The 12,515-nt window shown below is 46.6% G+C and overlaps 1 protein-coding gene across 3 annotated transcripts; it reads left to right on the forward strand.

Moving 5' to 3' along the window:
• The first annotated feature begins 310 nt into the window (after positions 1-310).
• Positions 311-12,292, forward strand: tbc1d15 (TBC1 domain family, member 15). 3 transcript variants are annotated; one of them, XM_053426436.1, is made up of 17 exons: positions 311-393; positions 3,822-3,923; positions 4,326-4,400; positions 5,579-5,720; positions 5,962-6,169; positions 7,092-7,194; positions 7,281-7,472; positions 8,775-8,903; positions 9,011-9,114; positions 9,634-9,728; positions 9,847-9,963; positions 10,086-10,186; positions 10,601-10,700; positions 10,869-10,966; positions 11,046-11,162; positions 11,457-11,543; positions 11,718-12,292. In XM_053426436.1, exons 1-17 carry the CDS (start codon positions 370-372, stop codon positions 11,904-11,906), a joined length of 1,983 nt encoding a protein of 660 aa, XP_053282411.1. In that variant the 5' UTR covers positions 311-369; the 3' UTR covers positions 11,907-12,292. The 3 variants fall into 3 exon arrangements, 2 of the variants coding, with proteins under 2 accessions (XP_053282411.1, XP_053282410.1); XM_053426435.1 differs by having other exon boundaries at positions 312-393; positions 7,278-7,472; XR_008339109.1 differs by lacking the exon at positions 11,718-12,292 and having other exon boundaries at positions 315-393; positions 7,278-7,472; positions 10,921-10,966; positions 11,457-11,479.
• Positions 12,293-12,515: the final 223 nt, after the last annotated feature.

Here is a 12,515-nt window from a genome sequence, read left to right on the forward strand (position 1 = left end):
ACACACACACACACACACACACACACACACACACACACACACACACACACACACAAAACCCCTTCTTCTTCTTCCTCTCCTTAATAATAATAACACCAATAATAATACTAATGGTAATTATGATCAATGTTATTATTATTACATGAAGTAAAACACTTCCGTTATATTTTATAATTCATAATTTACTTCGGTAACACTTTGAATTCAGTATTGTTTCAACACAGTTTTTTAAGGTTTAACTTAATATGAAAATGAATGATAAAATAAACATGTGGGCGGAGCTATGTACCGGAAGCCGACTTGTCCCTTTTGTTTGGGACGTTGACAGGCACGTGAGCTGCTGACGTCATCAGGAGTCAGGGAGACAACATGGCGGCGGACTCAGTGCAGAAGGTAAGAACCTCTGTATCTCCCCCCCCTAACTGGAACCACTCACCGGACACAGCTGCCGGTTCACCGGACACACGTTCCCAGCACGATCCACCGATAGCAGCTGTGCTAGCCGGAGCTACAGCGGACACCGGAAGCCGCAGTCTGCCGCTAGCTGCCGCCTCCAGCCGCATCTGGACCCCGAGTGGCCGCGGACATGCTAACAGCTAACAGCGCAATCACGGTTGTTGACAGGCCAATGTTGTGATGTAATATCCGCCGCAGTCACATCTGGACAGCACCGGAAACCACCGACGGTCACACCGAATCTGTGCAACCGGGACCAGACAGAAGCTGCTGTCAGTCCAGCTGTCAGACTCAGGACTGGTCTTCAGGTCTGGTCCTTAGGTTCTGGGCTTCAGGTCTGGAGTTCAGGTCTGGTCCCCGGGTTCTGAACTTCAGGTCTGGACTTCAGGTCTGGTCCTCGGGTTGTGAACTGCAGGTCTGGACTCCCGGTCTAGTCCTCGGTATCTGAACTTCAGGTCTGGACTTCAGGTCTGGTCCTCGGGTACTGAACTTAAGGTCTAAACTTCAGGTCTGGTCCTCGGGTTCTGGACTTCAGGTCTGGTTATCGGGTTCTGAACTTCAAGTCTGGAATTCAGGTCTGGTCCTCGACTTCAGGTCTGGACTTCAGATCTGGTCCTGACTCTTGCTGAGGGTTAAGGACAGAGGATGTCTCACCATGTTAAAGCCCTATGAAACGAATTGTGATTTGTGAAAATTGGCTATACAAATAAAATTTGATTGATTGATTGATGTCTGGACTTCAGGTCTAGCCCTCGACTTCAGATCTGGTCCTCAGGCTCTGAACTTCAGGTCCGGTCCTCTGGTTCTGAACTTCAGGTCTGAACTTCGGTCTTGTCCTCGGGTTGTGGACTGCAGGTCTGGACTACCGGTCTAGTCCTCGGGTTCTGAACTTCAGGTCTAGACTTCAGGTCTGGTCCTCAGGCTCTGAACTTCAGGTCTGGTCCTCGGTTTCTGAACTTCAGGTCTGGTCCTTAGGTTTTGGACTTCAGGTCTGGACTTCAGGTGTGGTCCTCGGGTTCTGAACTTCAGGTCTTGACTTCAAGGTCTGGTGCTCGGGCTCTGGTCTTCAGGTCTGGTCCTCGGGCTCTGGTCTTCAGGTCTGGTCCTCGGGCTCTGAAGGTTTTAACAGGATCCTTCACATTAAACACACTCATATGATCCTCAATCTGATTCTTGAAACTGAGGCTGAACTCCGTCTCCTGTGTGTTCGGCAGCAGGATGAATCTCTGAAGCTTTTTATTATATTTTCACATTTTCTCTGACAATATTCATGATGAAAACAATTAGACTGCGGATTCAGTGGAAGGAAGTGATGTGTTGATATGAAACATGTTCTACACCGTGTGCACAATTATTAGGCAAGTTGTATTTTTGAGGATTCATTTGATTAATGAACAGCTACAGTGCGCTCAATCCAAAATGCTAATAAAACTCAAACCTGAATATTTAAGAAAGTAAAAGTGCGGTTTTGGCTTTCTTAGGAGATTATCTATGTGTGCACAGTTACTGGTCAACTATTATTGTTCAGTATTATGATGCAACTAATTGAAAAACTAATTTCCCATATCACTTGTTTATTTTCATCTGTTAAAGTGGGAATAATTAACAAACAACTAAAAATTTCCAAATTAACATAAAAAAAAATCAGTGAGCAACATAGCCTGCCTTCTTTTCAATAACAGTAATAAGCCTCCATTTATGGATTCTGATCTGCTGACGATCAACTTGTTGTGCAGGTCCGGTGAGGAAGGGGACATGGGGTTCAGGTCCGGTGAGGAAGGGGACATGGGGTTCAGGTCTGGTGAGGAAGAGGACATGGGGTTCAGGTCCGGTGAAGAAGGGGACATGGGGTTCAGGTCCGGTGAGGAAGAGGACATGGGGTTCAGGTCCGGTGAGGAAGAGGACATGGGGTTCAGGTCCGGTGAGGAAGGGGACATGGGGTTCAGGTCCGATGAGGAAGAGGACATGGGGTTCAGGTCCGGTGAGGAAGGGGACATGGGGTTCAGGTCCGGTGAGGAAGGGGACATGGGGTTCAGGTCCGGTGAGGAAGGGGACATGGGGTTCAGGTCCGTTGAGGAAGGGGACATGGGGTTCAGGTCCGGTGAGGAAGGGGACATGGGGTTCAGGTCCGGTGAGGAAGAAGACATGGTGTTCAGGTCCGGTGAGGAAGGGGACATGGGGGGTTCAGGTCTGGTGAGGAAGGGGACATGGGGTTCAGGTCCGGTGAGGAAGGGGACATGGGGGGTTCAGGTCTGGTGAGGAAGGGGACATGGGGTTCAGGTCCGGTGAAGAAGGGGACATGGGGTTCAGGTCCGGTGAGGAAGGGGACATGGGGTTCAGGTCTGGTGAGGAAGAGGACATGGGGTTCAGGTCCGGTGAAGAAGGGGACATGGGGTTCAGGTCCGGTGAGGAAGAGGACATGGGGTTCAGGTCCGGTGAGGAAGAGGACATGGGGGGTTCAGGTCTGGTGAGGAAGGGGACATGGGGTTCAGGTCCGGTGAGGAAGGGGACATGGGGGGTTCAGGTCCGGTGAGGAAGAGGACATGGGGTTCAGGTCCGGTGAGGAAGGGGACATGGGGGGTTCAGGTCTGGTGAGGAAGGGGACATGTCGTTATTCTTTCATCTCTCAGGTCTTGACTGGCTACCCCTGCAGTGGAGGACTCTGATGAATGGGATGGAGATTGTCCTGCACAAAAATCATGGTCTTGATTTTGAGTCCATCTTCAACTTGACAAGGTCCAACCAGCTCATGTTCAATAATACCAGCCCATACCAGTACCCCCACCAAAAAAGAAGATATGGTCAAAATACTCCTTTGCCTAATAACCGGCACACGGTGCAGTGAGTGATGATGACGATGATGATGATGATGATGATAAGGAGGAGTTGTATCTCCTGTCTACCTGCAGCTCATGTTGGAGCAGATAGAATACATCTCACTGGTCTGACAGTGTGTTGATAATTGTTGGTGTGACTGGTGCAACCGGTTCTGCACTGAAGTATTTGGACTGTTGATGTTGCAGTTTAGGAAAAGTTTGGGCTCCGTCAGAGAGCTGAGGTTACGACTGGAGAAGCAGTGATCTGTGGAGCTCAGGAGCTTCACGCCAGCTCTATGACCCCTGTCTGGTGACCTATGACCCCGGCCTGTGACCGGGGACAGTTCACTGTGTCTTGATAACGATCACTGAACCACATGGTGGACGAGTCATTGAGGATTCTGTAATTATCTCCAGCTGTTAAACGTGACGCTGGATTGGATCTTTTATGTAGGTTAGATTACTTCAGAATACACACTGGGAAAACTGATGTAATGTAACTTGATGTAACTTGATGTAATGTAACTTGATGTTACATCTGTCACACAGGTTCTGTCTGAGCATGAAGGTGTCTTCATTCATCCCAGCAGTGAGGAAGATGCCATCGAGCTGGATTTACTGGTCTCAGGTTCACTTCGGATTGTAGACAAGGTGAGCCTCAGGCTGGGCCCCCCCGACACCTCAGTACCACCCCGCCTAATTTTCGTCTAGAAATAAACGTGCATATGCACTCCTGTAACTTTCACCAGCAAAAAATTCAAATGTTGCGGAGATGACAGTAATGAGCAGCTCAATCCCGCAGTAAGCATCACATGACCGTGGTATTAAAGCTAGCGTCATAGCCCTACATGTTCATTTATCACATATGATCATAGGATTCACAGCTCATCTCAGTACTGTCTCAGCTGTTCTTCACGTTTGTGACTGAGATGCTGAGAAACTGATCTAATCTGATCAGAGGACTTTAAAGTTCTATTTATTATCAATCACCTGCTGCATCTCTCATGATGTCATTAATGTGTCATAAACATGTTCACTGTGTGTGTCTGTCAGGATGGAGACGTCTCGGTGGAGTACAGACCGGTGGAAGAAGCTGTGGACCCGTCCAACATGCTGTGTGCTGGAAAGGTTCGTCATGACTCAGCAACTTCTTCTTCTTCTTCAGTCTGAGTCAAAGCAGCCCCCACATGTCACATGTCACTACGTCATCATCTCCTGCATGACCTCTGACCTGTCACATCTGCAGCGCCAACTAATGGACAACTACAGTAACATGACACATTTATGTTTTGAAACTATATCCACCACCGTCCACACTGACGCACTTTGAAACACACGTCACATGACCGTTCATTTCCACAGGTCATGTGATGTAAACAGGAAGTAGATTGTCTCCTCTGCAGCTGGTTGCTTAGTAACAGAAACTCCTCTGAAGGAGGAGCAGTGATGGTGACGAGTCACTGACAGGAAGTGTGACTGACAGGAAGTGTGACTGACAGGAAGTGTCACTGACAGGAAGTGATACTGACAGGAAGTGCTACTGACAGGAAGTGCTACTGACAGGAGGTGCTACTGACAGGAGGTGTTACTGACAGGAAGTGCTACTGACAGGAGGTGTTACTGACAGGAAGTGTTACTGACAGGATGTGTTACTGACAGGAAGTGTTACTGACAGGAAGGGCTACTGACAGTAAGTGTTACTCACAGGAAGGGCTACTGACAGGAGGTGTTACTGACAGGAAGTGATACTGACAGGAGGTGTTACTGACAGGAGGTGTTACTGACAGGAAGTGATACTGACAGGAGGTGTTACTGACAGGAAGTGATACTGACAGGAGGTGTTACTGACAGGAAGTGTAACTGACAGGAAGTGTAACTGACAGGATGTGTTACTAACAGGAGGTGTTACTGACAGGAAGTGTTACTGACGCTTTGTGATGTGACTGATGAGAACCAATCAGGAAGAGAACGTTTGCATCATCGTTTACTAAAGTTTCATTTCAGACTCAAACTCAAACTCAGAGTTTTCAAATCAAAACGAGAGCAGTTTACACAAGTCTCTGAATTAGAGGCTTTAGTTTGGACACCAGGCGTAACAGTGATGACTTTTAAAGCTGAAACGTGTGGGTGGAGCCTCAGACCCCGTTCACACCTGGTGTTCTCACCTGTCTCAGGTGATGTGATCTCCAGAGTTCAGCTGTGAGATCAGGTGTGAAACATGTGTCCACATACTTTGGTCAGTGTGAATGTGTCCAGATGAGCAGGTGTGTGTTTATGACAGGTGAGTGACAGGTGTGTTTGTTCAGGACTCCAGCTCAGTGATGGAGTGGGCTCAGTGTTCGGGGGAGCGGTGTCACAAGCAGTTGGAAACTCAGCAGAGCTACGAGACGGAGTGGGACATGGTCAATGCTGCGTCCTTCAGGAAGAAACCCTGCGCCAACGGAGAAGGTGAGTTCACGACTTCACGTGTGGAGATGTTTATGTTTCCTGCTTCAGTTCATTCACCGCAGAAGAAACCTGCACCTACGTGTAACTGATTACTGATGGATTGTTAAATTGATATTTAGAAAATGATATTTATGAGTTTTCCAATTTGACAGAACTCAATAGCAGCTGACCGGTTGTTTCAGTGCTCTTCCTTGTGGTGATGTTGCTGTGTGTTTCCTGTTCCCTGTGCATTGTCTGTCAGGCTCTCTAAACCACATCAATGAGAGGAGCAGGGGTGCGTTCAGCTTCAGTGTCGGTGACCTCAGCTCCATCACAGTGAAGGATGAAGGTTGGACATTCCTCATCTTCAAACTGAAAGAGTCCTCCCCGCCCCTCCCTGCTCTGCACTTCCACCAAGGTGGCAGCAGAGAGTTCCTGGACAGCCTGGGGAGATTCACACTGCTCAGCGTGTAAGTCAGCAGACTGTCGCCACAGAAAGGCATTATGGGATGAAAAGAGATCAGAGAGGACGACAAGCTGTTTCCTTTTCCATTTACATCTGAATCGTTACTTGCGTCGTTTTCACTGAGGTTTCATGAAAAGAAAAGATGTTTCACTCCATCATCACTCCTATGAATTCAATCTGCACCAAATCACACGTACTTATAAATATTAGTCAATTGTTTTCATCAATAATTATCCTCTGAGAAATAAGTAAAAATGTTAGATAACATTTTATCTCACAATGTTAAAGAAAGAGATGAAACCTTTCAGACCACGTCTTCCACCCAGTCGACAGGAAGTCTGTTCATCCAGCTCACAGTCAAACTCACAGCAAAAACATATCTTCATTCATGGAGTTTTAAGTTTTTATAGCTATTTTCACATATGTCCTGCGAAGGGACTCCAGAGAAGTGGATCAGGTCTTCCTCCGCAGCTTGTCTTTCACACATGAACAACATAGCAGTAGATCCTCTGCTCAGACACTTTCACAGATTCAGGTGCGGAGCAGCAGACAGAGGCAGGAAGTAACGTATTCATGCTGCTGAGGAGATCATTCAGCTCTTATCACCACGAGCTCTGTGGATCCCTTCGTCAGTGTCTTCTATGTGTGAGACTCAACAGCAGATATTTACAGTTTGTTTTGCATCATTTTCACTTCCCTTGCTCGCTGTGAATCCGGCTGTGCTCTCGCATTGATTTCTGCAGACTTACACCAGGTGGAGAAGGTCTGCAGAAACTGTGGAGACTCTGACATTTGTGTTCACACGTCTGAAAGCAGTTTGTGTCGACAGTGAATCACAGGAACTTGACTTGTCTGTTTTCAAACTGAATCGGTTCAGCCTCACCTGAGATTGTTGTCAGGTGAATGTTGTGTGTTGTGTGTCGTAGCGCTCCAGATGATGAAGCGTGTCTGCTGGTCAGCACGACAAACAAGGCTCTGTCCCAGTCCTTCGAGAACCTTCTGGAAGACAACAACTTCGGCCTTGTTAACGTGAGAAGCGTGACTCTTATCCCTGACGTACGTTTTCCCTCCTTGTGGACTTGGATGTAACTTTTTCTCCTTGTCTCGGGCAGAAGTTCAGAAAAGACCCGTACGTGACCACGCTGGGCGGCTTCTCCAAAGTCACCAACTACATATTTGATGCTTTCCGGGGGACGGAGGAGCAGCACCAGCGCCCCCCCGAGGAGGTGGCTGACCTGCTGGGTGAAGTCATCCCAGGACTGGAGATCAACCAGCAGGAGGAGCCAGGCTTTGAGGTCATCACCAGGGTGAGAGGAGGCTTATCTCTGTCAGGATACTTTTCCAGAACAAAAGCTCTGAACTGATTTCAGCCTTTGAATTAGATTTACAAATATTATCCAAAGATGTCATTCAATCTGTTTATTCATTGAATTGGTCTGAAAAATAAAGATGGACGATATGACGGCTTTGTAAAGTGAAGCCAAAGCCTCTCCATCGCCCCCTGGTGTCTGGCTGCAGTATAGGTCATACCCTCCTCCATGTTAGCAGATGGGACATGGACTAAACTAAAAATCAAAGTAGACTTTAAATAAATGTTTGTAAAGATGTTTCTGCCGTTTCAGGTCGTTCTTATCCCTCTGATGTGTGTTCAAGTGTTTCTGATCAGTTTGGTTTGAATCAGATATGAAATGATATAAAAACAGGACGAGACGTCATGATTGACAGCTGAGACTGACTCATGATTGGGAGAAAGCATAGATGGGCGGGGCCTTGATACCACGGCTCCATGGTCAATACTGCTCAGACTCTGACTGTAAATGACATCATCACCACAAGATGGCAGCGTTTGTATCTGAGATGTTTAGCTTCTTTTCTGGAGGAAGTGGAGACGTGTTGTGATCTCTATATACAGTCACTGATCATCTTTATATACAGTCACTGATCCTCTTTATATACAGTCACTGATCCTCTTTATATACAGTCACTGATCATCTTTATATACAGTCACTGATCATCTTTATATACAGTCACTGATCATCTTTATATACAGTCACTGATCCTCTTTATATACAGTCACTGATCCTCTTTATATACAGTCACTGATCATCTTTATATACAGTCACTGATCATCTTTATATACAGTCACTGATCATCTTTATATACAGTCACTGATCCTCTTTATATACAGTCACTGATCATCTTTATATACAGTCACTAATCATCTGTATATACAGTCACTGATCACATTTATATACAGTCACTGATCATCTTTATATACAGTTACTGATCCTCTTTATATACAGTCACTGATCATCTTTATATACAGTCACTGATCATCTTTATATACAGTCACTGATCCTCTTTATATACAGTCACTGATCATCTTTATATACAGTCACTGATCCTCTTTATATACAGTCACTGATCATCTTTATATACAGTCACTGATCATCTTTATATACAGTCACTGATCCTCTTTATATACAGTCACTGATCATCTTTATATACAGTCACTGATCATCTTTATATACAGTCACTGATCATCTTTATATACAGTCACTGATGGTCTCTATATTCTGGAGGGAAACCCTGTACCTCTGTCCCGTCAGATCGACCTGGGATCGAGGCCCCTGGTTACGAGGAGCGAGCCCATGTCTGTGGAGGACTGGACCAAACACCAGGACCCAGAGGGGAGGATGATCCGGATCTTTCACCTGAAACAAGTCATCTTCAAAGGGGCACGTTGAGTTGATGATTCATTATTACAGATAAACTTGATTAATAATTAAATATGTGTGTGTACTGTGTGTGTGGCCGGTCGTGACCTGTCTCTGTCGTCCTGCAGGGGCTGTGTCACGCCGTGAGGAAGGAGGCCTGGAAGTTCCTGTTGGGGTATTTTCCGTGGAGCAGCACTCAGGACGAGAGGAAAGCTCTGCAGAGACTCAAGACGTGAGAGGAGCCATCAGTTATGAGCAGCTAGTTGATTACGTAGTGAATCAACAAATACAAATAACATGATTGATTAAACAATTGATCAAGTAAAACTACAAACGTTTTAAACGGACGGATTTTGTTTTCCGGTTTAATTTTTTGTTTCACCAATACCAATCAATCAATTTGAAGGTTGTGTCTTTCCTCTGTGAGGTTCATGTGATTGATAGAAACTCAATCACAGTATCGATAAACGGAAAACTCCCACCAGTGAAGCAGCGTAGAAACATGATGTCATGGTTCAAAGGAAGGGATTGGTCAGTGGGAGGAGCTTAATCTGATCTCATATCTCCAACTGAACCTGGAGCCGGTCGGCTGCTCAGCGTAAGTTAGCATGGTGATCCACCACGACAACAGGTGACCATTCTACCTGAAGTCACCTGATGAGCACAGATCCTGTAGTAGTTCCTCTGAGTGTTGTGGTGCGGGTGTGACGGTGCTGAGGTCACTAACACACTGTTGTTGTGTTGTTGACAGTGACGAATACTTCAGGATGAAGCTGCAGTGGAAGTCAGTCAGTGAGGAGCAGGAGAGGAGGAACTCCAGACTCAGAGACTACAGGAGTCTGATCGGTGAGTCTTTGTCTCTTCATCTTTCTTCTGCAGCTGGAAACAAGGAACTGAAAACGGAAAATGTGTTGAGTTTGGACACAGTCGTACTGTGAGATGTCTCTGTCATTTGTCTTTTTAGAGAAAGACGTGAACAGAACCGACAGAACCAACAGGTTCTATGAGGGCATCGATAACCCCGGCCTCGTACTCCTCAACGACATCCTGATGACGTACTGCATGTACGACTTCGACCTCGGTGAGAACCATCCTCCACCTGTGTTACCAGCAGCACCTCCTGGGGAACACTGAGGGAACCTTCAGGGGAAACTGAGGGAACATTAGGAAAGTGTGTTTGAAAGTTGTGTCCCGTTCTGTCAGGTTACGTTCAGGGGATGAGTGACCTGCTCTCCCCGATTCTCTTTGTGATGGAGAACGAGGTCGACGCCTTCTGGTGTTTTGTCTCCTTCATGGATCAAATGGTAAAGAAGTAGCATCAACCTTTATTGTGAAAGTGTGTGACCCTCAGGACATGTGTTAACTGTGTGTGTGTGTGTGTGTGTGTGTGTGTGTGTGTGTGTGTGTGTGTGTGTGTGTGTGTGTGTGTGTGTGTGTGTGTGTGTGTGTGTGTGTGTGTGTGTGTGTGTGTGTGTGTGTGTGTGTGTGTGTGTGTGTGTGTGTGTTGTGTGTGTGTGTGTGTGTCTTTCACCGACTCTCTCCCTCTCTGTCTCTGTGTGTGTGTGTCACTCTGTGTGTGTGTGTCTCTCTGTGTGTGTGTGTCACTCTGTGTGTGTCTTTCACCGACTCTCTCCCTCTCTCTCTCTCTGTGTGTGTGTCACTCTCTGGGTCTTTCTCTGGCTCTGTGTGTGTGTCTGTGTGTGTCTGTGTGTGTGCAGCATCAGAACTTTGAGGAGCAGATGCAGGGCATGAAGACGCAGCTGCTTCAGCTCAGTTCTCTGCTCAGACTGCTGGACTTGTCTTTCTGGAATTACCTCGGTATGAAACACACCTGTCTGTTCTCTATGCTAAAGTCTGTATGCTAAGCTAGCTGTACGTTTGTGGGAAACTTGACCTCAAAAAGAAGTGTTAGTGATAACAATGAAAGAACCTTATATTTGGAAGAGTCAGAAGCTGAAGAGTGATGATGTCTCATGTGTGTTTCAGAGTGTCAGGACTCAGGTTACCTGTATTTCTGTTTCCGCTGGTTGTTGATCAGATTCAAGCGGGAGCTCAGTTTCCAGGACGTCCTGCGGATGTGGGAGGTCAGTCACACTTCATGTTTTTAAACAACGTGTGGAATGGTGGTTCCCTGGTGACCGACCCGATGTGACTTGTCCTCAGGTGATGTGGACCGGTCTTCCCTGTCAAAACTTCCACCTGCTCGTCTGCTGCGCCATCCTGGACTCCGAGAAACAGAAGATCATGGAGGAGAAGTACGGCTTCAATGAAATCCTCAAGGTACACACCCACCGATCAGATCAAATGAATCAGATCAGAATCAAATTCATTGTTATTCATTGTCATATAAAACTTGACCCAGAAGCAGCGAGGAGCGTTGTCCAGAAGGGGGCAGCACAGATGTCTCATACCTGTACATTAGAACCTTCTGGTCCGACTGGTGCTACGTTCACTGACGATGATCCAGATGTTTCAAACATTTGAACATCTGGATCAGATGATGCAGCGACTCTTGCTCTGTCCAACACTTTGACAGCAGAGAAACAAACAAACCTTTGTGTGTTTTTCTTCCAGCACATCAACGAACTTTCAATGAAGCTGGACATTGAAGAGATTCTTCAGAAAGCCGAGGGCATCAGTCTGCAGATGAGGAGCTGTAAGGTCAGTCTCTGGTCAATACATCCATCCATAGGAAACTGATCAACATCAGAAATCCAATAGCTTCAGGTTCCTCTGACCAGAACAACCAACCACCAGATGTGCTGCCAGGGTTTATCTATCATGCTTCACCTGTAGTTTTCTTCCAACCAATCATCTGCCGTCTGTCGTCCACAGGACTTACCCGACTCGGTCAGAAACATTCTGGGCTTCGAGGCGAGCGTCAGCGGCTCCGACCCGACGAGCGCTGCTCCTCCTCCGGCGGTTTCCAGAGCGGCGCCGCGACAGGACGCCTGCCCCCCCCTCCACACTCACCTGCGAGAGACGAGCTCTCACAACAGCTGCAAAGTGGCCTTTATATCCTAGTTGACAGCAGAGACTGATCCAGCATCAGCAACGCCCCCTTCAGAATGTTCAAGGATTTAAAATGATTCAGAAGCTTATTTTTCTACCATGTGCTACATGAGTGTCTCAAACAGTCGCTCAGTTATTCCTCCTGATTTTTATAGGGGGGGCTTTTCACACCTGCTGGTGTAATCTCACGAGTTTAGGTGTGAAACATGGAGGACTTGCCTGAGATCAGACACTTGTGTGATCCGACCTCTGACCTTGACAGCTCATCAAGAATCAAAGTATTTTTACTCTGTTTCACAGACTCTGATGATCAGAGTCAACACTGTTCATGTATTTTATATTGATTTATAATCAGTAAAATCTTGTGTCATTGGAAAGATATGAACACAGAACCTCTCTGTCTCTCTCTCTCTCTCTCTCTCGCTCTCTCGCTCTCTCTTGCCCCGTTCACACCTGGTATTAATATGTTATGCGTCTCCTTTGATCTCACTTCCTGCTCTAAATGCAAATTAACACGTTATTTGTGTTGTTTCGATCCAGTGTGTTTGTGTCCTTATACCTTTTGTGAGGACCGTTCTAAGCATAGACCCACAGAGTGAGGACATTGAGTCTGGTCCTCTA

The sequence above is a fragment of the Pleuronectes platessa genome, chromosome 7 (genome assembly GCF_947347685.1).
Source record: "Pleuronectes platessa chromosome 7, fPlePla1.1, whole genome shotgun sequence".
NCBI lineage: Eukaryota > Metazoa > Chordata > Actinopteri > Pleuronectiformes > Pleuronectidae > Pleuronectes > Pleuronectes platessa.

Excerpts from the sequence above, each read along its gene's own strand:
- tbc1d15 (XM_053426435.1), top strand. The coding sequence starts at position 370 with ATGGCGGCGGACTCAGTGCAGAAG. Across the intron at positions 8,904-9,010 it reads AACAAGTCATCTTCAAAGGG|GGGCTGTGTCACGCCGTGAG; the intron begins GCACGTTGAGTT and ends GTCGTCCTGCAG. Across the intron at positions 11,544-11,717 it reads TGCAGATGAGGAGCTGTAAG|GACTTACCCGACTCGGTCAG; the intron begins GTCAGTCTCTGG and ends TGTCGTCCACAG.